Source organism: Pavona decussata, unplaced genomic scaffold (genome assembly GCF_977016875.1).
Source record: "Pavona decussata unplaced genomic scaffold, jaPavDecu1.1 SCAFFOLD_125, whole genome shotgun sequence".
NCBI classification, from domain to species: domain Eukaryota; kingdom Metazoa; phylum Cnidaria; class Anthozoa; order Scleractinia; family Agariciidae; genus Pavona; species Pavona decussata.
The window spans coordinates 601,889-629,744 of NW_028145539.1; the positions used below are offsets into that span (position 1 = coordinate 601,889).

At 40.5% G+C, this 27,856-nt stretch overlaps 1 protein-coding gene across 4 annotated transcripts in view; it reads right to left on the minus strand.

Moving 5' to 3' along the window:
* Positions 1–574: 574 nt before the first annotated feature.
* Positions 575–27,856, minus strand: part of LOC146469276 (uncharacterized) — a 42,231-nt gene continuing 14,949 nt past the window's right edge. Inside the window, exons 5-12 of one of the 4 annotated variants that reach the window (XR_014867261.1) lie at positions 16,880–16,946; positions 13,899–13,974; positions 12,845–13,221; positions 5,345–5,685; positions 3,907–3,995; positions 2,835–2,925; positions 1,908–2,042; positions 575–1,318 (exon numbers count right to left, since the gene is read on the minus strand). Coding sequence is in view for 2 of the 4 variants with exons in the window: in XM_085123535.1 (XP_084979661.1) it covers positions 1,281–1,318; positions 1,908–2,046; positions 2,835–3,045; positions 3,907–3,995; positions 5,345–5,685; positions 12,845–13,221; positions 13,899–13,974; positions 16,880–16,946 (1,338 nt within the window). In the remaining 2 variants the exon portion in view is untranslated. Of the gene's footprint in view, positions 1,319–1,907; positions 2,047–2,834; positions 3,046–3,906; positions 3,996–5,344; positions 5,686–12,844; positions 13,222–13,898; positions 13,975–16,879; positions 16,947–27,856 lie in introns of all 4 variants that reach the window. The other 3 variants (XR_014867260.1, XM_085123536.1, XM_085123535.1) reach the window with 3 other exon arrangements.

A 27,856-nucleotide genomic window follows, 5' to 3' on the forward strand; every position in this document is an offset into this window, starting at 1 on the left:
CTACGAAGTCCGTCATCATTCACTCTCGAGGCTACCGTAGTTTGAAACGGACAAAGCCTCCAAATTTTGGACAATTGAAACAACACTAAAGGAAATTACGACTAAAACGCTTTCATTTGAATGGTCACAATTTATGACATCACTCTATTCACCGCGGACTCAAGCATTCGACCATCCTGAACAGCATATTATGAACATAAATAGGACCAACGAGGCAGTGTTTCTTTGCATGGTCACACTTGTCAATTAATCTCCAGACCAAAACCACGTCTCACAGCGAGGTGTCGTGTTGTTTCCTCAGACAAGAAACCACCCCACATTCTCTCTCTTTACCAATGAGTATCCAGTGATATGCTAAATACTGGGATAACAATAACCCTCGTTGCTTAATGCTATGGAGCAGTAATCTCTGGTTGTACGGGCCACTTATTGGGCCACCTGAAGTTCTACTTTACTGTTAAAACTATTTTGAATCTGATCTAAATACAGTAAAAATTTGAAACTTATAAAAACTTTTAAAAACTAAACAGCCGGTCGTGGTCGGGAAAAATGCACACACCAAGACAATGATCAGTTGAATAAAGGTGACCTTTTTTTATTGGAAAATATATGACCTACTTTTGAAAAGTACAATAACCTACTATTATAATCACAATATATTAATTGAATGGTTTTCTATATACATGTATATAGAATTTCGGTAATGATGTCATTCTGTTACTTTACTGTACACAATAATAAATTATTAAATTACCAATTTATTTACATTGTCTAAAAATGTCCTCTCCCATCATTACAGTTACCCGCTAACTTGAAGTTGTTAAAAACACTACATATCTCTGTTTAATACCATAGCGTATCGGTACAGCAGTGTAAACAAGCTGCTCTTTCGAAAACTTTACAATAATATTAGCAGGGTGAGTTTGGTATCGCTTGCATTCTCCAGAGGAGGAAAACAATTGCAACCAAAACGAAATAAGTCAATAGCCAGCAATAGGTCCTGGCTTAATCCACTTTACTTTAATCTATTATTGAAGTGATAGGAATGCTCGCTGGTTGAACAGAAACTAGCTAGCAATTGTGGAGGCTTGTACAGGGCCCAGCTTCAACCGTGACCACGAGAAAGGCCTGGTACAAAACTTAATATTACTCGATATGCTAAACGTTTCACCATATAAGGTGCTTAACTTGTTTGCAACTGAACCGTCAGCTGGTGACTGCCCAAAAACTGCCGGCCTTCACTGATCGTGATCACCATTCCTCAAGTATTCCCTGTTTCATCAACACTCCAGTTGACCATCACATTTGAAATGGTACCCTATTAACAAACAAGAATCTGAGTACATTTAATTGTTGTATAGTCATTATACCTTACACTATTCAAAAATGGGAAGGCAGTTTTTAAGGATGTTTTTAAGGAATTACATGACTGGGGGTTTGAGTGCTCAGCTCTGTGAACAGACAGCGAAGGTGAAAACCTCCTTTATGACAATGAAGTTCTTTTGTTGCTTGTTTCTGTCCTGTGGTTTATCGAAATTAACCTAGCCTTCTGTGAAGAAAGTACATTCGTTTTGATATACGGTTGCGCCCTTTCTAATTGTCTAAACAAACCATCAGCTTTCTGATAGCAGATGCTTTAATACATTGAGCAAGATCTCATCAAATAGAATTAACATTTGCTGAATTTACGGGTCTCTGCAACGACCAACTAATATGGTACGGCTATCTCAGTGTCAAATACGGCTGTCTGCCAAGAATTGAACTGTAAAAACCCCCGACAGCTGCAGCCGTCCCAATCTTTCACTCTCCAAGATGAACAGATTAGGGATATTAAAGCTTCTAGAAATTTTAGTTAATAGTGATATACACAGCGCAGTGATACTCCATAAAGTGTTGCGTTTTCGTACCATAACTTGTCCTTTTGTCCACGTTTGGAGCCATACACTGTCCACCAACATGCCCAAGACTGCCACAGTTGTAACAAGACACTCGACAACTACTTAAAACTGGAATCTTCCTTGGGTGTATACTGCTAGAAAAACCTGTCTAAAAACACAGCAAATGTGAAGTTGAGTAATAGGCCAAATCATTTCATTACAGCCGTGTGTGAAATGAGTGACTACAAGACTAGGAACATTGTTTGTTAATGTGTAGCTAGTAATCTGAGTTCAGACAGAAGCTAAGATGTTCTGTTTTCATGAAGTTACACTGTTGTTGTGTCGCCCCCCTGCAGCAATTGTTATTTATGTTATTGCCGCCATTACTCAATTCAAAAATTCGGCGAACCACATGCACAGAGAGTTGGGCTGAGTGAGTTGTGACATCATGTCATCCCTTCACTTCACTGAGAATCATCCCCATTGTCTTCAAAAATACTACTCGCATTAGAACTGAAATCAGAGCCATATTCGGTAACTTGAGTATTTCTACCGCTTTTTCTCGCTTTTCGATGCCGCCAAGATGATAAGATGACATCACGAGAGGGAAGCCGCAGCACAAAATTTGTCCACTGAAGTAGGTGCTGTTTTGAGTAATTTTGAGCATTTTACGTACTTTCAGACAGCCTTTTAAGGGTATACTTTTGTCAGGTTGGTCTGAATTGTATTTTTTTCTTGTAGTATAAGGTCTAAAGATTACCTTGAAGCGCAAAAATCGCGTTAAAAATTTTTCAATTTTCGTCCCAGTAGCAATTAAAATGAAATTTCTTTTATTGTATACACGTGGAAAACAAAAGATTGTTTTAGAGGCTACCTACAGTGTAAGATGGGATGACTTGAAGCATTCAACGTTTGATCATGTGCCTTTAAAAATAATTTACTGTTAACCTCACAAACCTGAGTGCATCCTGATTCAGACAACATATCGCTACCACAGTCACTTGCACTGTCACTATCACTCACGCTACGCAGGAACTCACTGTCTGAACTGTAGCAAAGAGGAGAGTGAACAGAAGACATTACAATGCCTCTGGAGTGAACAGCATTTAGGTCTGATGGAGAAGAGTCCACTATTATTAAACCACTGGATGTGAAGCAGCCACTGGTTCTGAACAAAACCAAAATAAACAGCCTCAATGACAAAAAGCATTCCTAACTGAATGCAGCTCCATTGTTTTTTTTTTTTTTTGGCTAGGCCTACTGTTTTCTTGCTTGTTCGACTTATCGGCCAATAATGTAAGACGTCGCCCACAAAATCTTACAGTCATGGAATTTTAACTCAGTTCACACTTGTTCACAATTAATGCAAACACTTTTGCAAACTGCTTTCTCCAAGCAACGAGGATCAACACTTTCAGCTAACGACTACATGTACGACAACATGTACGACAGCCGAATGGAAGCCGCGAAAAGAGCCGCCCAAATATTACTTCGTTTTGATTCCAAGAATTTCACCCAGGCTCTCGTTATCAACTTTCCTCGCTCGTTTCCAGGCTATAACATATTAAAAAAAAATCCATCTATTCTAGCCAAGAATGAGTCAGATGGAGGGAAACCGTAGATACCATTAGCAAGAGCATACATTCACACCTCATACTTCAACTTGGTAAGTCGCTGTACAGGAGACATTCGACGGATTTGTATGAGAAGAACTCCTGCTTCTACCCCTTTATCCTCCTTGGTTTCAATTGACAAAGTTATTTGGCATTTGCAATTTTTCAGCTGCAAAGGATCCCTTTATAATTAAGGCATGGTTTCACGTTCACATTTGCCACAATTACCACCATTATCACCCACGACTTGCTCCCGTCTGGCCTGGTAGCTCAGTCAGTAGAATGGACCATCATGGGTTCAATTCCCGCCGGGTCTCCCATTACCTAACGCTCCTAAGGAGTTTCATGGTTTCACTTAGCACTTTAAAATACACATAACAATACAGTACTATAATACTATAATTTCACTCACGTACCGAAGAAGTTCTAGGTTAACTCTAAGTTTTCTTCTCGCTCCTGTTGTCAAGCCAAGTTTTTGGAAGTCTTCATCTGAAAGCTTTAGCATCTGAGAAACAAAATGAAAACAATGCCTTAGCCCCAACTCAATACATGTAAACCAGGAATTGACTGAAAACAAATCAGCATCAAACACAAATGCTGACTGTTCACTCTGGCACAAATTTGAAGCCGGCATACGCGCAATGGAATCAAAATATGTTAAACAATGTGTAGCGCCATTCACAAAAGTTGTGTTCAGTTGAAATGGGTATTTCTTTGGGCGCTGATATTTCGTAAGGAGGACTACTATCCATTCATCAGTGAAAATGAAAATGGAACTAATAAATGTGATAGTATATACTATTGCGCATATGCCAATTAATCAACATTTAAACCCACATGAATCTAGAGTTTACGTAATGGTAGAGCACCCGAACAAGTAGTCGGAAGGTCATAGGTTTGACTTCTGTTGAGAGAACCCGGATTTTTGTTTTTGAAGTATGCCTATACCAATGACTGAATAACACATCATTCTAAAGACGTTACAAGTAGTTACACACCGTCGCAAGATGGCATGCCACAAGCCGCTGTTCGTGTTGCTAACTGTACTTTAACATAAATTAAACTGTGCATTTACATAGACCATTCTGATTGTAAATAAAAAGTGGACAAAACAATGAGGTCCTAGCTTAGGTGTGTTCGTTTTGGTCGTATCCACCCTTACCGCTATTATACACAGGGTTCTTAAAAAAGGGGGAAAGGGGTGCAAACACAGCGGACGAGGAATGCTTTTAATATAAACAGTTTTAAAATGTTTGGGTGATTCGATTACGGAATTCTTCCACATTTCCATCTTTACAGTTAGCCCACTTTGCAAAGAAAGTATTCCATAACAGTCACAGTATTGTACATACCGTAGAACGTTATAGATTATGAGGTAGAGTGAAAGCGGGGCAGATTATAACAGAACATAAACTAAAATACGTGTAGATATTCTAGGAGATATAAGAACATAGAGCGGAAAAATACGTTTTTCTTTTCATGGAATTAAGGTGTGTCGAAAGTCATCTTACACAATTTACTGTTAAATGTTCATTTTTTCCCCTGTTTAGCAAACATATATCATGCTAACTGACCTTTGAGTTCTATCTTCTAAAATATTTACCGTTATGACGAAACAACTTGAAAGAATTGCTAAATGCAAGCCTACAAAATTGTCCTGATCAGTGAAAAGATCACCTGATCCTTTATCCCTTGTTCTCTCCTCTCGAACTATTCCTCCCAACAATACAGCTCACTGCGCTAAAATGAGCTGCAATTGAACATTACAGGGACTGAGAAATTACCTATAATAGAGGAAGGCTATTAACAACAACGCAAACATTACTCAAATTTGTCAGCTGAGTTGGTTCTCACCTCATCAAAGGTCTTCCCTTTAAACACCTCAGAGTACTTGTGTAATCGTAACCTTCTTAGCCACTCATAAACAGTCACAGCACGACCATGCGGTCTAAATGCCCAGTTTATATTCCCAGCACAAGATCTTAGAGGAAAAGGTGGTGAACCTACGGGAGATGTCACAGGTGAACCACTTGACGATTGAGCTGGTGATGAGTATGACGTCACGGGTGAGGATGGCAGGGTAACGTGAAGTGATAATAGACCATTAGTGCTGTTAAACTTGTGTAGAGTATTGTCTGACAGTCCTGGGGAACAAGGTGGCTTAGCTGAAGCTTGAGCTGTTGCCAACGGAGCGCCTTAAACAGAGCAGCGAAGAAAATTTCATTTATTTCAAAATATAGTAATATCAAGTCTCTCAGGAAGTCACAGTGACTGAAGTATTTTGTGCCACTTCTGTTCAAAGACGTTCTGCATTCCTGTTGAAATTGAAATTTGTTTTTCGACTTCTAGATTGCCTTTAATCTTATAAGTGTATTCTAATATAGATAGATCCTTGTACTTACAACTAAAAATATAGTATTTAGTCAGAAGTAGGCAACGGTTTACTAGAATTTCTCCCTTTTTCCCTACAAGACCTAAACATTCAGGTTTCTTTAAAACGTGAGAGGCTTGCTACGATTTCCCTCATGCTTCACAACCACTTCACAACGAAACTTTCAAGATATAAACTACTCAAAGAATCACTTTTCTCGGACTGATTTTAGTTATTGAAGCTTTTTTTTTTTGATCGCAAGAAAATAAAACTTATATCTTCTCATTTCTGTCCAAAGGTGTTTTATCATAGCAAAACATTCAAAGGGCGCATTTAGCGTCTTAGGTGGCTGTGATTTGAAGTTATTGGTGTTCTAAACGGCGAAAATAAAGCAAAAATAAGTCGAAAAGCTCGTAATTTGCATAAATCGAAATATTTCAAAATGCCCTTAGAGATTTTTCTTTTCAAATATGAGCCGTTAGATATTTGAGCAAGTTTAAGGTGTTAGAAAAAAAGGCTGTAACTTGGTCTCAGAAAATCTAACTAAAATCAGCAAGAACAATAATTCTGTATTTACTTGAGTTGTCTAGGTAGAGTTGTTCAAATCCTGAAAGTTTCGTTGTAAAATGTCTGACTAGATTTACTAGACGGTATTTAAAATTAAGTGCTTTGCGTCATCGTTGCTATGGTAACAGTGGTTGCTTAGATACCAACGAAAACATAAAAATTGATCATAGTAAGAAAAAAAGGTGGTGCAGTATGGGGGAAATTGAAGCAAGCCTTCCATACGAGATATTGATTTAAAAAGACCCACTCCAAGCCTCTTTAAGGCAGACTCCCGCCATACAACCACCATGTTTAACTCCGTTAATTGGCGATGATAGGCTTGTCCACATCACTCATCAGACGACTCACATTTGCTCTGGACTCTTGGAAGTTCTCCACCATGACGATGAACTTCGTAGCCAGCCATACATCGCTACGATCTTCCATGGACCTCCATTTAAGGACGTTCGCGCTAATTGTTTATGCGCATCTTTAGTGCGCAAGTAACGCACACGCCACGCAATGTCACGCGCAATTCATAGTTGACGATACACGGAGGTAAACACACATGTCGGCCGATGTGACAGCATTAAAAAGGGGAAAAGGGGGAAATTAATTTCCGTTGCACAGTTTTAAAAACGAAAACTCGACGTGAAACGATTAGACGGTTTAAGGTTGCAACAAAAAGTTTAAGAAAAGGCGTTGACACGGTCCTGCGGCTAATTCGCGCCAAGAGATTTATATATTTACTTGACTCTCGATATAACAAAATAATTGAAATGCAATACTTTATGTAGTCTCTTCGTCAAACGAAGTCACCTTTAAGCTTTTTTAAGTTTTGATAGTAAACGAGAAAGTCTTACCTTACAAGATCTTACAAGAGAGCAATTTTATTGATCACCAATCCCGTGTACAATCAATCTCCACATACCCATTCTAGGTAAATAAATAAGCTTACTTCTCACATTTTCGCCTCGCTAACGGCTATAGATGCATTTTCTTGGCATTGGCTAAACAGCTGTATATGTTTTGAAGGTAGAATAACGATAAACAACTTAAACGATCAGAGTTTTGACAGCACACTCGAACATTGACTCGAGCAATCATTGTGAGCTGTGCATGATGGGACAGATATCCCTGTTTAGGTTCCAGTGCTACTCTGACCTGTCACGCAAAAACGTGACTTTGGAATCTGTCACCACAGCGGCTAGCTTCTCTTTATTATAACTCTCTTAGATGTCTGGTGACCCCCACTTTTTTTTCAATTGATCACTTTCTTTATCGATTGTCTACGTTTTAGAGAAAAATGAAAAAAATCTATGGGGCAGAAGTTTGATTATTTTCTATTTTTCTGTCCACGCGCCATCGAATTACACTCTTTTTTGTCTCTGTGACGATCGCCAATGTCCTCTTTGAGGGCTACATTTAATTACAAGGATGACACCAGTTGGACTAATTTACGAAACATATACGCTTAGATAAAATTTGACTAAAATAGTTTGTCTCCAGTTACTCATCTTGAATATGTTAAACTTAAAACTGTGGAGATCATTTTGAGTTACGAAGGCCCAACTTTTCAAAATCAGGGTATTTTTCCAGCGCTGTATCTCTGAAACGAAGTCGGTGACCCCCAATTTTTTCTGCATTTCTGACATCAATAACTTATTAGCTGACCATACCTAAAGTATGAAAAAAATCTGTGGGGCAGAACTTTTTCGCGCGAACGTCCTTAAGCCAAAATCGGCCTGTCTGTTGGAGGAACAGGTCGAAAGTGTTCTTGACATTTCTCTGCCTACTGGTGAATGCCTATCCAGTAAAAAAATCCTGGCAAATCCTGGCCAGTATGGTTAGGATGTTTCGTGTACGTCTATATGAAGTTTACAGATAGATATTTCGTGCAGTCTTGCATGATGTAACGTTTGCTTGTAAGCGGGAGCGTCGGCCATGTTTGGTTGTGGTTTATCCGTGTCCATCAAGCCGTATCTATTTCGAAGATGGCGGTAACTGGCGACGAGGATGGTTCTCAAATTATAACGAATATTTTTAAGCAAAGATGAATTTGAAAGATCTGGATATTGGAGAAATTCGACCGTTAGTGATCCAAGTAGCGTGGGTGCAGAATGGAAAAGGTGGCTTCCTAGCTTTACGATGTATGCGGATGGGAAAGGTCTGGTTATTGTTCCTGACAAGGATGACAACAAACTGCAGAGACGAGCGCTTCTTCTTCATTGTGCGGGACCGGATGTCCAAGGTATTTTTGATGTTTTGTCTGATACTGGAGGTGCGAAGGATTATTAGAAGGCTGAAGATGCCTAAACTGTCCATTTTGTGACACAAGTTAGTGTTCCATACGAGGCAATTGTTCAGAGAAATGGTGCAGGGAGAAAGTGAGACAATTGACCAATTTGCCGAACGATTGAGGCAGAAAGCTTACGGAGATCAGATAGAGGCCCAGACCCAGGATCAAATCGTCTCGAAGTGTAGGTCTAATGAGTTGCGCCGTAAACTTTTGGGAAAAGGTCAGACCCTCACTCTTCAGAATCTACAAGTAATTGCACCGAATTGCGAAGCAGTCAAGATGCAAACCCAAAGTATGAGGCTCTCCAGTGAGCAGGTTACATGAGTCCGTGGCAACCTTCCCAGGAGGACCAGTAGAAATTACAGTGCATAGTTAGGTGGTTAAGTGTTATCGATGTGGAAGAAGAGGTCATTTTGCCAGAGATTTTCAGTGCCCCGCGAGAGGAAAACGTGCACAAAATGCTCCCAGGTTGGACATTTTGCAATTGCATGCAGACCAAAGCCCTGGCCACTCCTAGAAGATCAACTGTACGGTAGGTGCACGAGGTTGACTGTGATGAAGACGATGATGAATACGTGTTTGCGATTACTGGTGAAGTTAAAGGAGGAAAGGTAACAGGTATCCTAGTGGAGATGAGCATTGATTCAGGAGCAAGTGCAAATGTCATTGGTCAAGCCAAATGGGAACTCAACAACTGAAGAAACGTCCTATCAAGTGCGTCTCAAAGCGAAGTACAAAGAAGCTGCATGACTATGAAGCAGTTACCCCACTTGAAGTTATCGGTACATTTATGAGGAAATTACTCTGGAAAGCAAGTGTGTGCCAGCTGAATTCACAGTTGTCAAAGGGCAAGGGAAGCCACTTTTAGGAAGGGAATCAACCACTGCGTTAGGAGTCCTGAAGTTACAAGTTCCAGTGAATCATGTAACAGATTACAGCGAGTTAACGGCAAGATACAAGGATACATTTAAAGGAATAGGAATTGGACGAACTACTACAGGAAGACATCATTGAGAAAATTGAGGGTCCGTGAAAGAAGAACCATTCATTTTTGGTCCTGAGCAGCAGGCAGCCTTTACAGAACTGAAACGACGGCTAGCTGAGGCAGAGACTCTGGGATATTTTGATCGCAATGCCAACACAAAGATCATTACTGATGCTAGCCCAGTGGGTTTGTGGGCAGTCCTGGTACAAGAGCACAAGGTAGGCAATCTTGTAATTTGTTATGCCAGCAGGGAACTTTCCGATGTGGAACGACGTTATTTGCAAACCGAAAAGGAAGCGTTGGGAATTGTGTGTACCTGTGAGAAATTCCATGCTTATCTTTAAGGAATAGAATTTGAACTATGGACAGATCACAAACTTCTTGAATTCATTTATTCTGCTCGGTGCAGGCCTTCAGTAAGAATTGAAAGATGGGTTCTCCGGCTGCAGCCTTTTGCGTTTTCAGTGAAATATTTGCCTCGGCAAATGAACATTGCAGATTGTCACGCCTTACAAAGATCGAAGAAACAGAGACACGGAATGTGGCTGAGGAGTACATCAGATTTGTAACGAACACAGCAGTGCTACGAGCCATGACTGCTGCAGAAATCGAAGAAGAGTCTGCAGTTGATGATGAGTTAGAGAACCTGCGACAGTGTATCAAGACTGGTAATTGGGAGAACTCCAATTGTCCAGGCTACAAGTCAATCCGAGACGAGCTTTGCCTTTTTGGAAATCTTGTCCTTAGGGGAACAAGAATGGTGATACCAAAGAAACTTCGAGCAAGAGTGACTGAGTTAGGCCACGAAGGACATCAAGGAATGGTGAAAATGAAACAGCGCCTACAAACAAAAGTCTGGTGGCCCGCCATTGATAAGAAAGTCAAACATTTTTGCAAAACATGTCACGGCTGCCAAGTTGGGGGTGGACCAAGCAATCTTGAACCTCTTCGCACGACTGAACTGCCACAAGGACCTTGGCAAGACATTGCCATTGATTTCATGGGCCCATTGCCATCAGGAGACTACGTTTTCGCTGTAACTGACTATTACAGTAGATATGTTGAAATTAGTATCTCAAAGACGAACCAGCAGCCATCAGCAGCCTATAAAAAATGGTTGCGACCCATGGACTGCCCTATTCAGTGACAACACTCTCCATTTCGTGGCAGAAGCCTTTGAAACGTTTTTAAAGGACAAAACGACTCCACTGTGGCCACAGGTGAATGGTGAGATTGAACGCCACAGCAGGTCACTCCTTTTAAGAAAACAGATAGCACAAGTGGAGGGAAGTGGATTGGAAAGAGGTAGTGCTGACGTATTTAGTTGCCTATCGGAACACGCCCCATCCAAGTACAGGTGTGTGCCCAGCAGAGTTGTAGTTCGGAAGGAAACTGCGCACAAAACGTCCTGGTCCGAGGGAGGCTGCCAAACGAGATGAAGGTGAAATTAAGGGATCGAGACCGAGACAAAAAGGTCAAGGAATATTGTGACAAAACCCGTAACGCTGAAGAAAGCAAACTGATGGCAGGTGACAAGTTCTTTTAAAGAGCACGAGCAAACAAGTTAACTACTCAATTCAAGAGTCACCCGCACGAGTTGATTGACAAGTGTAGTAACATTACAGTGTTGTGATTAAGTCGCCTGAGGGAACCCAGCATAGAAGAAACACCACACATGTGAAGTTGTACCATGAAAGAGACAAACCAGATGGTCCAGAGAAATCAACATCCCAGGAGGAGGAGGAGGTTAGAGATGTTGCAGTGGATCTGGGAGAAATGGAACGGAATCAGAAGCAGAGGGAATTCTAAGCAGAGGGACACCATGTCTATGTGGTCTCCAAGACCAGTGCGGACAAGACATACAGCAAAGAGATTTCGGGACGTTTCTGGAATGAACATTCATCTTTGAACTTTGACATTTATTATTGAACTTTTGTTCCGGAATGAAAATTTATTATTGAGCATTCAGCATTGATCGCTTGATCTCAGGATGACTCTTTGAGATCTCTTATTTGTCATTTAGGTTTGTAATGTTATACTTGCCTTTTTTTTCTCTAAGAAGGAAAGGGATGTAGGATGTTTCGTGTACGTCTACATAAAGTTTACAGATGGATATTTCGTGCAGTCTTGTATGGTGAAATGTTTGCTTGCAAGCGGGAGCGTCGGCCATGTTAGATTAAAATATTTTGGTTATGGTTTGATCCGTGTCGATCGAGCTGTATCTATTTCGTAGATTCTACAATCCATGACGTCTTAATCAGTAATGGAAATTCCTGTCAGATCTATTCACCGATATTCCAATCATTTCTTCAAACTAATGTTGGTATTACATCACTTCACATGACTACATTCTCTCCATACAGAAGAGATGATGACTGTAAGTATTGACATGACTCTGATCCAACAATTCACTGACAGATGCTAAAGATGTACATGTAAATAATAGGTGGAATTAAGGTGGAATAAAAATAAATGCCTGAAAAACTACAAAGACCTTCTTCCAAAATGGCCACCATTTTGACATTCTTTTGTTCGTATTCAACCCTCCCTTGTGACTGGAACCTTTGTCTCGCCCTTTAATCCACACTACCTAAGTATCTCTTAGTACATAATCCTTTGTGGATTGAGAGGTGTTTGTGTAAGTTTGCACAATAATAATTATTTGTATCTCGTTATGTCTTTGAGTGTTCCTGCAACATGTTTCCCTTACTGCTTTGTAATAAAATAGTAGTGGCAGAAAAGTGCAACCCTTGGTTGCACTTTACCCCACAGTAAGGCTTAGCCCTTGGAGACAGGTCCGGAAAAATATCCATTCCAGGGTGTGGATCCCCGGTCCCACCTGATCTGTACTCCACCCAGGAGGGCCCCCCTCCTGGTTCCCTTGGTTCCCTGTGACTAGGGGATATGGGCCTCACCCTCTGAGACTGATCAGGACCTCTGTCCAAGGTGGCTACCCCCGGTGCCACCTGATCTCGTCTCCTGCCAGGAGAGCTCCACACCTGGTTCCCCTTACCCCTTGATGAGTGCGCTTCACTGCCACCCAAATTTGCCCATTTCTTCTGCGTCATGTTCTTTATGTAGAAATAGCTGGATACTTTTTGAGATCGAAAGAATTCATTAAAGATAATTAAAAAACACAAGTAATTAACTTACCAAGCAGAAATACCTTGACTTCATTTCCATTTTCATCTGTATCAGTTACTAGTGATTCTTCATGAGCGCAGTGTTTGTTGCTCTTAGTCACGTTCTCCCCAGCCATGTTATTTTGTGATTGTTTTGTAGAATTTGTTGCATCTATAATCTTCTTTTTACTCTTCTCCTTTCCCCCAAGTGAGTGTTCACGCACAGCTTCTGCTATTCTATGAGGCGTATCAAACTCTTTGCACTTGACTTTATTTGACTGATCTTCCTTTTTTGATGTACCTTTCAACCTCTTAGTTTCTGACTTCTTCCTGGATCTTTTGTCACACTGGAAAAACTTCACTACATGATCACAGCCACGAACAAACTTTGGAAGAGTGCTAAACAGCCTTAGAGAGGAACAAAAAATGTGTAAATACTTATTTGTTGCTTTGTTAGGCAGCCACATAGAATTCATACCAAGCATTAGGCCTACAATACCAAGCTGAAAACGATCAGTTCATCTATGATGAGACTGGAACAATAGTGTTGTCTTGTATGTTGCAGGGTAACACGCCAATTAATTACTGGGAGAAAACAAAGGAAACAAACAGCACAAAAAGAACAATTTTCCCATTCAAGTTAAAACCCTCGACTTTCCAAATGAAGTAGTGATATGCTTTGATTATGCTGCTTTGTTACCTGCAGGTTTCCCAAAGTGTGTGTTCACCTGACCTCCTCTATACATACTAAACTTAAGGCAACTGGAGTAGTGTGAGATGTGGTGGCTACCAGCCTTTCATTAACATTAAATTTTGTTTATTCCACATGTTTCACGTGATTTGTGTCCAGTGCAGTACATATTAGCTAAGTGTTCTGGGTGGCAAGAAGACAGGCAAATCATTTTGAAGCTAAATGAAAAAAGGGCATATTAGCTGAATGCTCCCTTGCCTAATTACAAAAACAATCCGTGCTCTGACACTATAGCTTTTATGGCCTCATTTACTTTCTAATTATACTAAATGTAACTTTATCCATTTCCAAGAAGAAGGCCTAATTAAAGACACTAGTGCCAAATGTATCCTACCTGATGTAATCTGCAATATCGGGGATTGGCGTTTTCTCTCCTTTCTGATCTGGTTTGTTAAACATTCGAATCCTTCCTAAAATAAAGTCAATAATTAGCATGAACTACTTTCTAGTTTAGTGAATTGAGGCATCACAGGTGACTTTTGTTTTAATTTTCACTCATTTAATGGGGAAGCTGGAAATTTAATTAATTTAAATTAAATTAATAGCAATTGCAACCATATGCATTATGGATGCATGTACCTGCTGCATGAATGCACACAAGACAGTTAATCAATGTAACAGCAAAGAGGAACTCAGCTGGCTTAATTCTTGTGTGTTTAGTAAACCTCCCAAGTGTACTTCGTTTTCACACGTGTAGCCTTTGAAACAGTGTTGTTCTTATTATTGTTTTAGTATGTATCCTTTAATTAGGAAACGCAAAGTGAATTCTGCATCTTTCATTGACTACATTCCAGAAGCAACATTTAAGATTTTTGTTTAAACTATTAATTTCATTGTTGGAAAGTGTATATAATAGATTTTGGATACAAGAAAAAGCATATACAACTATAAAATGTATAAACAAGCTGAATGTAATGACTGTGCAAGCATGTATGCCGGTATGTGTTGTGTTTACTCGGCAACAAAATTAGTTCCAGGCTTTATTATTTACCATATAGCACTTTTCTCATTGGCAACTTCAATTCCCAAAAATAATGTGAAAGAAATAAAATAGTTGTTAATAATGAATGGAGTTAATAAAATTGAAAACAAAATAATTGTAAGACAAATTCAGCAAATTATTTCCATATAAGGATATCGGATTTCGCTGTCTGGAACGACTCGATCACATTCCAATACATTAGCAGTGTTGTGGGCAATTACCCAGATATAGATAGGATTGATGTCAATTAACTATTTCTCCCAATGTATTTTCAAATCAAGTTAGCCAGCATTTAAAATTTGCAACTATTTTAACGCATTGCTGGCTATCAAGGCAGATTTACATGCTCTGATATTTTGACCTGGCCTCACTTGCATTTGACCTTTGTACAGCCATCCACACAGGCTAAATACACAATGCTAAATAAAAAAAATGTGCTAGAATGCAGATTTAAAAATCAAGAAAATACTCTGTCGATAGAAGAAATCCAAAGCAGGCTAACCTAACGTCTTATTTTAACAAAATTTACAGGGTAATGGATTCCCAGTGACATTCCCACAGTACGCAAAGATATTTAACAAATTCACCAGCATTAAACACGTGCAGTCACTATGCGTCAAAGAACACGAAAATAGGCTTTTGCACATTATACTTTTGATTCCCCACCATCTGGACCGCTCCAACTTAATGCTCCATTTTTTCCATTAAAATGCTCAGATAATGAGTCATTATACACTTGTATTTTATTAACTATTGTTATTAATAATACATTCAACAGGGTGTAAACTGACAATTCTAACCTAAAACCACTGACCCCTCCTCAGTCTGCACTCAGCTATTTTAGGGCTTGGCTCCTTGGCGTTTCATTTAAAAAATGTTTGATATCAAATTGCAGTTGTCATTTTCTCTCAAAAAAAATATTGGGGGGGGGGGGGGGGAAATGCCCCTTAAATGCTTGAATAACGTTTAATGCTTTTGCCTCACTAAAATGCTCGAAAAAATGCCAGCATAATCTGTCAAGGCCTACACGAAAAGCCTGTGTATGAACTTTTTAATGTATTTATATTATTTAGTACTATTTTATGAAAAATAATGAATCAAAGTTTGCAACATGGACCCCTTTATTTATATAAATCAAAAAATATTATTGTATTTAGCCATTTCTGTTATTTTAGAAATGGTGGCAAACTGACATCAAGCACGATACATGAAAAAAGGTGGCCCGGTTGGTTAACAATCGTCAAGTACCGCGTGATTCGCGCTGTTTTTTCCATTATTAGTATTCAGATTTCCATGAGAAATGGAGGTCGAAGACGGTAGAGAGAAGTAGAGAAGATTTATAATAGAAGGAAATGTTGAAGGTGCAAAAGAAGTTGTTTTCAAACATGAGAGTAAATTGTCTTCAATTCTTGGCCAGCGTTTAAAACACCAGGACCCGGTTGTTCGAAAGCCGATTGACCTTAATCCACAATTAAAAGTTAATGAAGGTTTTCTTTCGCTTGTTTAAAATGGTTTAAAAGCCTATTTCAAGCTAAAGGTTTAGAAAAGTCTTAGCCAAAACTGAGGGACAAAAATCTTTTGGGAGAATCTTGATTAGTAATTAAACTCTAATCAAAGTTCACGTTAATCAAAGATTAGCTTAATCGGTTTTGAGCAACTGGGCCCAGATGTCTGGAATGAAGAAGGGTGAATTGACAACCATGCTTAATTATTCCAAGGGAAACTACTGCAGGAATGGCAATTGTACTGTATGTTTACTGCTGCTTTGATGTGGCTGGCAGGAAAATGAGTCGCTAAGTGACATGATACGACTACCGTGAGGGAGGTCATGGGTTCAAACCCCGGCCGGACCAACACTCAGGGTCTTTAAATAACTGAGGAGAAAGTGCTACCTTTGTAATGACATCTGCAAATAATTAGACTTTCTAGTCTTCTCGGGTAAGGACGATAAGCCGTAGGCCCCGTCTCACAACCCTTGTTCGTAAATAACTCTATGGGACGTTAAAGAACCCACTCACTTTTCGCAAAGAGTAGGGGATGTAGTTCCAGATGTTGTGGTCTGGTCTTTGTGTGTATATTCTCATAGTTGGGTGGGTAAATGTTCGCAGATATTAGCTGCATAAGCTACTCAAAATCCGAGGGTAAATAAAGAAATGATGATGATGGAGAGCTTTTCTTTTTCTCAGAATATTACGTACAAACTTCAGTTTATTGCAGCCTCTCTTTTGTTGAAATAAATGACGCCTGAACAGCAACAAATTTTTGGCAACTAAAACACTTGTGCTGGCAAATACCTCAAAGACAAGCCCTAAAATGTTACAAAAATCCCTTACCAGGAAGGAAAGGCAGTTTCCAAGGATTGCCACTTGCATCAACCTTATGGGGGTACATTTTCCGCAACTTAAAATTAAAAGTATTCAATGGTTAGAACATTAATTGGTATTATTACATGTCTGGCTATGCGAGCAGACAAGATGAATGAAATCCTGTGCTGTAATTGGCTACCTGAGCAGGCAAGATGGAGCTATCTTGCCTGCTCAGGAATACCCATTGCCAGTTCACTTGGCATGGAAAGTTTAAACCACAAACAATGCAATTCTTTTCTTTCATTTTTCTGTTGTTCTGGGTGAAAACACTCACTAAAATGTTTGGAAAACTCTCAACATCTGCCTAAAGAAAAGTAAAGGGACATGAAATCATCTTGGTGCAGGGCTCAAAGTTTATTTTTGCCTTTGGGAGCACCTGTGCTACCAGGTGTAAATTTCTAGGCGCACTGCTGAAATTTTAGGCGCGCAGCTAAAAATTTTAGTAGCACAACTTAAAATACTGGTAGCACCATAAAGAAAAATCAGACATTAATTTTATCAGCGATCATTGATAATGGTGTCATGACGACACCCAAACGTTGTTCATTTCTTTTGCTTATTTTCGCTTGCCGATCGTTAACCAGCACGGTAATGTTTTATTTCAATCGTGTGTTTGTTTCTTTCAGTCTCTTACCGTACGTTTGCGATAGCAATAATACTGTGTCATTTTTTAGAATATTACAGTTTAATGGTACGTTAAACAAGATAATAAGACAAAACAAAGGTAAGGAATAACGTCATTGAATCCTCTCGATCAGATGAAATCCTTCAAGTCCTACGGATCCCCAACTGAAATTAATTTATCTGGCCACTTTCTGTAGCAAAGGTTTAAGGTCGCCTTGATCTCTGCCGACTGTTTAACCACTTCACAACTGCTGTAGTTGGGTCAAATGTGTTGGAAGGCAGCAGCCGGCTGTTTGAGAATAAATTGTCTTTTTGTAAATGAGCGTTTCGAAAAAGAGAATAAATTACGTTGTTGACTGCGCATTGACTTAACTGAAATATAATACATTGTTTCACGGGAAATACGTAACACTTATGCTTGCCTTGAAGAAAAGAAAGTCTCTTAACCCAGATTTTTTAGCCATTCTTGACTCTTTGATATAGGCAAAGCGAACTAAATTGCGTGAGAAGCACGTGTTTCAGAAGGTTGCCTTCACTCGTACGTATCAGCGGTGCGGTCACAAAACCGAGAAGAGTCTGGGGTGGGTTGAAACACGGACAAGAAATGGACTTGGGAAAACAAAAATAAAACACACACTGATGCAAGAAAAACGGTGTAACTTTATCATGTGGAGCCTAATTGCGTTACATCGACATTTGAATTTATTATTTCAAGCTTCTGTTTCGTGTTTAATCAGGCAGAGTACACAATAATATTTTTACTGTCAGGTGAGGAATCAAAGTGGCCCCGATTCAGGAGCACTGAACTTGGGCGTTTTTAGGCGCGTGAGTGCGATCACATATGATTTTTCAGGCGCAAAATAAAAAATCTAGTCGCATATGCGACCAGCTGGTCGCTAACATTGAGCCCTGTGGTGTAGTGTAAATTTTGTTTTAGCTACAATATTAATGTGGCATTGAATTGGTGAGTTGCTCTATAATGTAGGGGTATAGAATGGTCCTTGAAAAATGAAGGGTCTTGGCAAATTTCCAGTGATTCTCGAACTCTCCATGTCTCAACTAGATTCTTGGAATCTTGAGCTCGTAACTAATAAATGGGGTCTCAGGATCTCGTATTTTGAAGTCACACGCACTGCCAAACGAAAGTTTAGTCTAAATCTAAATCTAAATATCATTTACGTCTGAATGAACCATCATAAAACAACAACAAAACAAAGAATTATTTTGATAAACAGCTCAACATTGCAATCCTTACTGTGAAACATGAAGGCTTGGATAAAATTTAATTCTGCTCGTAAATTGGTCTGTAAGTCTCAGTCCCAGATTTTATTAATGAGGGTCTCAGCATCTCAGCGAATCTCGCATTTTACCATTCTATAACCCTTAACGTCAGATCTTGAAAAAGATTAAGAAAGTTTTACAATACAATTGTAAAACGCAGTTAATGGAACGTGACGCCCTTAGCCCCGGGTGGCATCTCTACGTACTGTACTTTAGACTTATCACTGTATCATTGTCACGTTAGTCAATAGTCACATGGTAATATGTTGCGACATTGTCTGGAGACAAGTTAGTTCGCTTTTTCTGAATGGCTAAACCAGTGAATGGTGCATTCATGTCGCGTTTGCTATGACGTAAAGTCTATCATAAGCATAGTACAACCCTGGCCATTGGCCCTGACACTGAACGCTGTCTAGCTTTAAATGTGTGATAGAAGATTCTAAGTCACACTTGGTTACGACGTGGTTTTATCTACTGTTATGCTGTAAAAAATGTAACAAAAAAGCATGTAGAAGGCAACTATCCAACATGACCTTTAGAAGTTCTTACCAGGCCCAACAATTGGAGAATTTGTCGGAAAGTAAGGCCCCTGAAAGTTTTCGTCGGCGTGCCGTTTAATATTGCACGTGCCACGCGTTCGAGTTTTTCTGGCCTGAACGGATGTTATACGAAGAGACACAAGACAGTGGTAGCGAAGCTTTTCATTGACTCTGATTATCGTGAGCAGAATGTATTCCATTTTGTCTCATTTCGCCATGCCATCTTCACCACACTAAACTCGGCTACAACGCTCCGTCACGCTCAGAAGATCTTCCACCCGCAGCATGGCCTCAGTTGGTCGTAACCATCTGTCGGCATCGCGCTCTTCACCGACGCTCTTGCAGGACCATTTGACTCGTACCCACAGTAGACTGTAAAGGCACCATACATCTCGAAGCTGCCCAGTCAGGCCCGCCGCTCGGGATGGATTCGTCAGCTCCGTCACTCCTCTCCTTTACCGTTACAGCCGCCGTTCTTCGCTCTACTTCGACTACTTCCATCAGGTGCTGTGTTTTTTGTTTTGTTTGCATATCTATTTCATTTATTGAGCCACCCAAACACGTCCGCCATCGTTTTTTACTTTGCCATATTTTAGCTATAGCTATCCCCTCTTGTAATTCCATTCCCTAAACCCCTTAGTCCACTCCTTGCGTTACATACCCGGGGCCGAAGTGCGTTCCCATACCCAGTACTCCTCAGCTCGCCGTAGAATTTCGCGTCCTAGTTCATCTGCCCTTGTTTACACGTTCGTTGTTTGACTGTACATTCTGTTCCTCGTTCTAAATATAGCCGTGAATTGAGTTAACCTTCAAGTTTACTGTCATCTTTCGTCCAGGAGTTGTTTTAAGTTCTGTTTTCTACGCCAGTTCCTGTTCTCAGATCTTGGTATTTCACGTAAGCTGTAGAAGTAACTACCTTTATTTTCGTTCTATGCACGGTAGTCGTCTGGTACCTTTATCATGGTAGCTTTGCGCCCGTTGACCTTAGGTGTTTTCTTTTATTGCTACTACGTATTTTTCGTTTACCCAGGTTAGCTTTCTTTTATATTTTCTTTACCCGGCCCCTTACGTTCCACGTACGTTCGGTAAGCTTAGTCATCTCCTTTCTTTACGCCAAGTTCATGATGAATTTCGGTCAATAATTGCTTCCATCTCTTATTACATTTATTTCCATTATTTACGTTTAAGCCTATGTTTTTTCCCGATAAAAAATTATTATTTCGTACGAGCGTTTAGGGCAGCGCAGTTTCGCCGACATTCCCTCTTCCACAGGCCACAATGCTCGCACCTCCTGATCCCAACCAAAGTGGAAAATGGGGTTGTTTGTTGGTTATGTTTGACATAGTTATAGCATTACTATCAGCTAACTGTCACACACAGTCTAGACATTCTCACACATAAGGCCCTAATGTCCTATATTTTAGTTGCCTTCTAGTTGTAGATGCAGTTGTCCACTGGGTTCCTTGCCCCAACCTTTCTCCCTGCAACCATATTTTGTTCTCGATCCTATGTGCTTTGGGTTCATATCATCCTGGCCAAGTTTAGATACCTGGTGTGTTATCATAAAAGTGTCCTCTGCTGTCACCTCACCATAGCTGTGTACTTGACAGTTGCTGAAGGGATGCCCGTTTCTTTAGCAGCGTTCATTTGTTTACATCTCAACATATCTAGAAATATTTGTAGCCCAATCATTTTATCACTTATTTCCATATCCTTACAAGTAGCTATTTAGTGGGTTGTTTGTTTTACATGGTTTCATGAAGTCGTTATCATGTGGGTCTAGTTCTCCCATCCCTTGTTACAGTTTGTTCTCTGTATTTGCCTGTTACTTGACATAAATATGTGTTCTTCCGAATCCCTTCATGGAGCTGAAACCGATATTTTATTATTGGGGAATTACACACCTTTTAGGCATCCTACTTAGGAGCAGTTACCATTTCGATATTTGTAGAAGCAGCAGTTGTTGAGTTTATCCCCTCGGGATTACCATGAAAGCTCAACTCTGCCTTCTCGTCTTGTAGCTTGCCATCAATTCTATCCTTTTGAAATGGTTCCTGTCCATACACATAGTTTTGAACTTCCCATATTTGGTTTTCTTTTTACATTACCACCTTGTGCATAGGATTACTTGCAACACCCATACGTTCTCTATTTCCAGTAAAGTCACAGGGTTACTTAAAGGGAGTGATCATGTTCACTTCCTTTTGTGCCACTCTTGTCCATTCCAGCTTTGCTGGTGAGGTAACTGTGGTTGTTTTTTGTCCCTTCCCTTTAGTCGCATTATTCACTCACTATCTCCATACTAGTCATTATCCTGGTCCTTCACTTATTAGTTTTATTCAATGCTGGTTTGGGTAATTACCATTCACCCCCCCTCTCACATGTTAAGTTCTAGTCTATGGGCGTGTCATTTTGTTTGTCTTGAAACCCTTTTCAGACTAATTCGTTGTTTGCCTCTTCTTGTTATTTACATGCCTGATCTTGCACCACCGTATCTCCTTTTCTGCTCCTGAGGTTCTATGCTCCCAGCGATCCAGTGGCTGTTTTTTGGCTTGTCTTCAGCTTTCTCCTGCTCAATAGGATGTTTTCAGTGCCACCAGGATCTTAGATGTCCAAGTGTCACCACCTTTGGCTCCTCAAGGGAACCATCTACATTCCAGGGCCACCTCCTTCATATATTATGGACTTTGCTTTTGTCATCACTGTAGTAACTACCACTACTTTTATTTTGTCTTGGTACTTGATTGCCCCTTTCTCCAGGGGTTGTGTATCTGCATTTCTGGGAGAGTACGTTCCCTATTTTTTTTCCCACTGGGTTTTTTGGGGTTTTCGTATCAGGCAGATGCACCTCAAATCAGTACCAGCCCATTACAGGCTCACACAACCTCGGACCTTCTCATCAGTCATATTTCAGGTCGTCTACTTTCAGTTTTTCAACGTACACTTTTGTGTGTTTTACAAGTTCATATTCAAGAAACTTTCAACCAATTTTGTTCCTTGGTTGTCTGTGAGCTATGTGCATGGGAATAACCATATCTATTTGCCATTTAGTTTTATATTCTGCTTGAATTGGCAACACTGTTTACCTCTCTTTATTGTCTCGAACCTACCCGCATGTTGGGGCTACAACGGTGTATATATAATTCTTATTATACTTCTTATTTTCTCACAAAATAATTAATGCAAGACTGGCTAGCCTTCCCCTTAACCTGCAAGTTTTAAATTTTGGTGTGGATTTTCTTTGCTTGGGGGGATACCCGCTTCGCGTGTATCTGTGGCGGTTAAGTCTGCGTAGCGACTTCCCCAAGCTAAGTTCTCTAGTTCATTTCAATGACTTTTGGTAATATTGACCTGCCAATACTCCGGTCCGACCCAGCAGCGCTGGTTAGATAGGTGAGGCATGATAGGTCATTCAGTTAATTAGGTTTGCGCGTTGCTGGCCTAGATGGCAGCTCGTAGCGCTCTAGTTTTGCGACCTGCCAATACTCTTCTTGGAGTGGCGCTGCTGGCCTAGCTGTGCTGCTGTTGCAGTGCGTTGTTGTGTTTTGTTGTTGTTGGCCTAGGTGCAGCTGGAAGTGCCAGAGAAGTGAGGCCTTAAAATGGTGACGCAATAGAAGTCGCCAGTCACGCCAATCGCCGAGCGGTGTCCCCCAAATTAATGCCAAACGTGTCTTGTGGTCCTTACTTTAGTTTATTACTCTACGTTTCATTAAAGCTTGTGTGTTTGGATACTCTAAACGGAACAGTGACATTAATTTTGTATTAAAAGCTTGCTAACCTTGCACCTGTTCATTTGTGTTTCTAATCAAGAACTAAATTAATTAGTTCTTCCACCTATGCATTGACTGTATTTAAATCTGAGCATTGTGGTAGTTGTGTTAAGTGTTTCATTAGTTTAGTTCAGTGTGTTTCTTAAGTTCACTGAAGAAGCTCAAGTTTTCAAATATTTACTCATGCCTTGCTTGTTGTAACGGGTTGTTCCAGAAAAAATCCACACCTCCCCGACGGATGGGATTCTGGAAATTCTCGCGGGAGTGGGGGTCTAAGACTCTGGAAATCCAGGCGGGAACGGGGGTTGAACTTAAGAAAGTCTTCTGCAGGGGTCATTTCGACCGATAGTTCACGCAATTTGAACGTTAGCTAACGTTTAGTTCGGTGTCACTTCAGCGCTCTCAGACCCTGAAAATAGTAGAAATATTTTGTTCACATATTTCTCACCTAGAATAAATGATAATCTTATAAGTTCCTTCGCAGGTCCTGTTAGAGCAGAAAACGTGAACAATGGACACGCTACGTCATGATGTATTTTTGTTTCTATTGTTTTCTCTGCTCATGGCAGTAGTGTAACTTTTCTTACCTCCCCTCGTGTCTTCACAAAGAAAAACAACTCGTTTATTGTAAGCAACATTTTTAGTCTCTTAGACGTTCTACTCCAACACAAATAAACAAGTTAAAGCCTACACGTCATTTATGGTCCTTCGAAGCCGGATACTACACAAGACAAGTCTCAAGAAAGATATACAGTCCTTGATAATCATGAACTACCTCGTGTCAATCGCGTAATGGCTGAATCGCGGGAATCGCTCGTACAGAACCGAGCAACTACTAAGCGCTGGATCACAAACCTTATCAAGAAGATAGACCCACTCTGCGAAAAAGAAGAAAAATCAAAATATGACATAATCTGCGCTGGACAGTATTTGGATGAGATTCGGGAATTGAACAACACGTTTCAAAGCCAGCACATCGATGCGAGCGCTTTGCTCGACCCAACTAATGAAGAATTAATCGAAAAGGACCTCGAAGAACTAGACACTCATGATGATCGTGTACGAGACAACATTAGCAAGCTGTTGTATATTCTCAGCCTTGCTTCTAATAAGCCACAAGATGCGAAATCGACGGAAAGTAAAGGCAAGCGATCCCTAGATTTCAAATGGAATCGGATTACCAAAGCGGTAAACAGCCTAGCCGCGAAAACCTCAGAAGTTCAAGACGACCTCGCTGAAATTGATGATTTAGCGGACATGAAAACCCAGCTCTTTGACCTGGAAAAGAGCCTCGATCAATCGAATCATTTTACACAGAGTTGGAAGACTCAGATAAATGGAATGACGCAATATCTGATTACTTTGACAAGATCAAAGCAACCCAAGATCAAGTAACGCAACTGATCACACAACGCTGCCGTGACGAAACGCGTAAGAGCAAAGAACGAGAAATTGAAAGGGAACAAAATCGCTCTAAAGAGCTGGAGATTCAGAACAACCAGCACCGCGAAGAGCTGAGCAAGTTGTTACAAGAATTTAAAACCACTTCACATCAAAACCATGATGAAGCAAAGACAGTGAAATTACCTTCACTGAATATTCCCACCTTTGATGGAGAACCAACAAAGTGGAAATCGTATTGGCAGCAATTCGAAGCAACCATCCACAACTCCAAGAAACTGGATGATCAACTGCGGATGCAATATTTGTTGAAATTGCTTACAACGCAGAAGGCCAAGGATGCCATTGAAGGTATCGATGCAGTTGCGGAAGCCTACCCAGAGGCTGTTGCAGCCCTAAAGGGACGATTCGACAGGCCTCAAGTCATCCACCGTGCTCATGTTAGAGCACTACTCAATGTCAGCCCTGTCAAGAATGGATCAAGCATGGAACTCAGGCAGTTACATGACACCCTTCAACATCATCTCCGGTCCCTTAAAGCAATGGATAAACTTGACTTTGAACGATTCATAACTGCTCTCGGTGAATCAAAGCTAGACCCTCTTACCATGGTAGAGTGGCAAAAGTTCACGCAGTTGGACAAGGATGTTCCAAACTATCACAAGTTTCTAGAATTTCTTGATTTAAGATCAACAGCAACTGAACTGGCATCCTTTGATGCTGGCCACAAGAAAGTTCAAAGCCCCACCAAGAAACCAGCAAAGTCAGTTGCAGTGTATTCTACGAACACACAAGAGAAATGCCCAGCCTGTCATGGTGCAAAACACAATATCGCTTATTGTCCAAGCTTCAAAGAAAAGTCAATTGCAGACAAACGCACCTTAGTTCAGGAACAAGGACTCTGTTTCAACTGTTTGAAAGGAAAACACATCGGGAAACATTACACTTCACCTAATTGTTGCCTTAAATGCGGGAAACGGCATCACACCTTCTTGCATCTGAGCAGTCACGCTGCACAACCAACTAGTGAAGAAACAAGACAAAATGTTCCTGTGGTGCCAACCCCAGGTATGACCACCAACACTCAGACAACCAACACTGCTGCTGTCAGCACCATTACCTCTGCAACTTATGCAACCATGCCTGAAGTCACCACCTTAAATCCTGTTCTCATGATGACAGCAATGGTGCTCCTAAGCGGATCACATGGTCTTCAAATGATCGCACGGGCTCTACTAGATCCTGCTTCCACAGCCTCCTTTGTCACGGAACAAGCCGTCCAGCACCTCATGCTACGTGGGCAAAAACAAGAACTCAGCATCAATGGAATTGGAGGAACTCAGTGCCCAACCCAAAGTAGCAATGTTGTTGAGATCAACTTGACATCCACTCAGCACACATCATGTCTGAACAATGTACAAGCCATCGTCTTACCCTCATTGACAAAGCATTACCCCTTAAGTCCCTTCCAACGGGTTACTGGCCACACCTATCCTCACTTGAATTAGCAGATCCCGAATTCAATGTGTCAAAACCTATTGATGTTCTCCTTGGTGTTGACGTTTACCATGACATCCTGAAGCCAGGTCTTATCCTTGGGCCTAAAGGAACTCCAGCCGCTCAAGACACCATATTCGGTTGGGTTTTGTTTGGAGGCACTAGTGGCCAACAACCGCATAATGAAGTCATAAAGGGAGAGCCAAGATGGACGGCAGCGTTTTTGAGTAGTCCGTCCTGTGTAGCTCTCCGCTTTGTAATAAATGGCTGAAAAGGTAAGCGAACGCGACGAAAGTCCGCCCATCACTGGAGGGAAGAGAGTTGAAAGGCCTAGTAGCAGCAGCTCGCCCGAAATTCCTCCAAATAAGACTGCAAAGACTACAGAGCACATGGTCGAGCATGCCGATCTGTCGAGTATCTGGATCGCACTGAACAAGATACAACGGAACACTGACGAGCTTCTTAAAGAGAACAGAGCTTTGCGCAAGCAACACGAAGAACTGCAGAAGTCGCTAGAGTTCCACATCGACAAACTGGAAAAATTAGAGGCGGAGAATAACAAGCTGAAACAAGATGTGAGCTCGCTCAAGAAAGAAGTTCGCAAAGCAGAAGATGAAGTTGCCGACTTAAACGACGATCTAGATGGTCTTAAAAGCGATCTGGACACCGCTATATGCCAAATAGACGATTTAGAACAATACACTAGAAAACATAATCTCGAAATTCACGGCATTCCTGAGTCTTCAGAAGAAAATCTGTCTGACAAGATCATCAAGCTTGGAAAGGTTCTCAATGTACATATTGTCAACAATGACATCGACATCTGTCATAGAATGGCCACGAGAAGATCTAACGGCGGTCCAAGACCAATCATTGTACGATTCAGATCATACAGAGCCAAAAATGAACTCTATAAATCCAAGAAGTACCTGAAGTCAGTAAGTTTAAACAACTATTTTCATAATGCAGGAGCTGTTTATATTAATGAGAACTTAACTAACTATAGGCGTGAACTGTTCGCTAAAGTAAGAAAAGTTAAAAAGATCAACAACTGGCATAGCGCCTGGACCATTGACGGCAAAATTTTCGTCAGAAAGTCCCAAAGCGATCAAGTACATAGAGTACATGAAGTTGAAGATTTGGACAATATTCGTTAGGTTATAATCAAATATTTTTCTTTCCCACCCTCTCCCACATGTAACATAACATTATTCAAACGTTCCCTTTCAAAACCCTCGCTTCCCTTTCGCTTCATCAATTAATTATTTAAATTTTGGCGGAGAGTTTTGTAGGAGGGTTTTGTCTCTTTTCAACATGCCTTTAAAAAATGGCACTTATTCCCTTCTATACATTAAGCTGCTTCGCAGTTTAATTAGTGTTTCTATTATGTTAAGTGTTAGTTGCCATAGTACACTTGTTGTACTCATCGTGATTTGTACCCGCCTTACTCAACGTATTGTAAATTGTTGTCAGCGCACCATCTGCACAAAACATTTACATCGCAAGGCTAAACGCTATCGAACGTTGCAAGCTGTGGTTCATGAATTGCGTTAGAAAGAAATTCACAAATCTAGTGTGTATATGACCTTAAATGCTGTTTCTCTTAATGCAAGAGGCCTCAACAAATCTATCAAAAGAAGAAAACTTTTCCGGTGGCTTCATATCAGAAAATTTGATGTAATTTTTCTGCAAGAGACGTACAGCGATGCTAGCTTGGAAAATTTTTGGCGAGCAGAATGGGGAGGCGACATTTTCTTTGCGCACGGCTCAAAACACAGTAGAGGTGTTATGATTCTTTTCAGTTCCTCACTCAGTAAAGAGGTGACGAATGT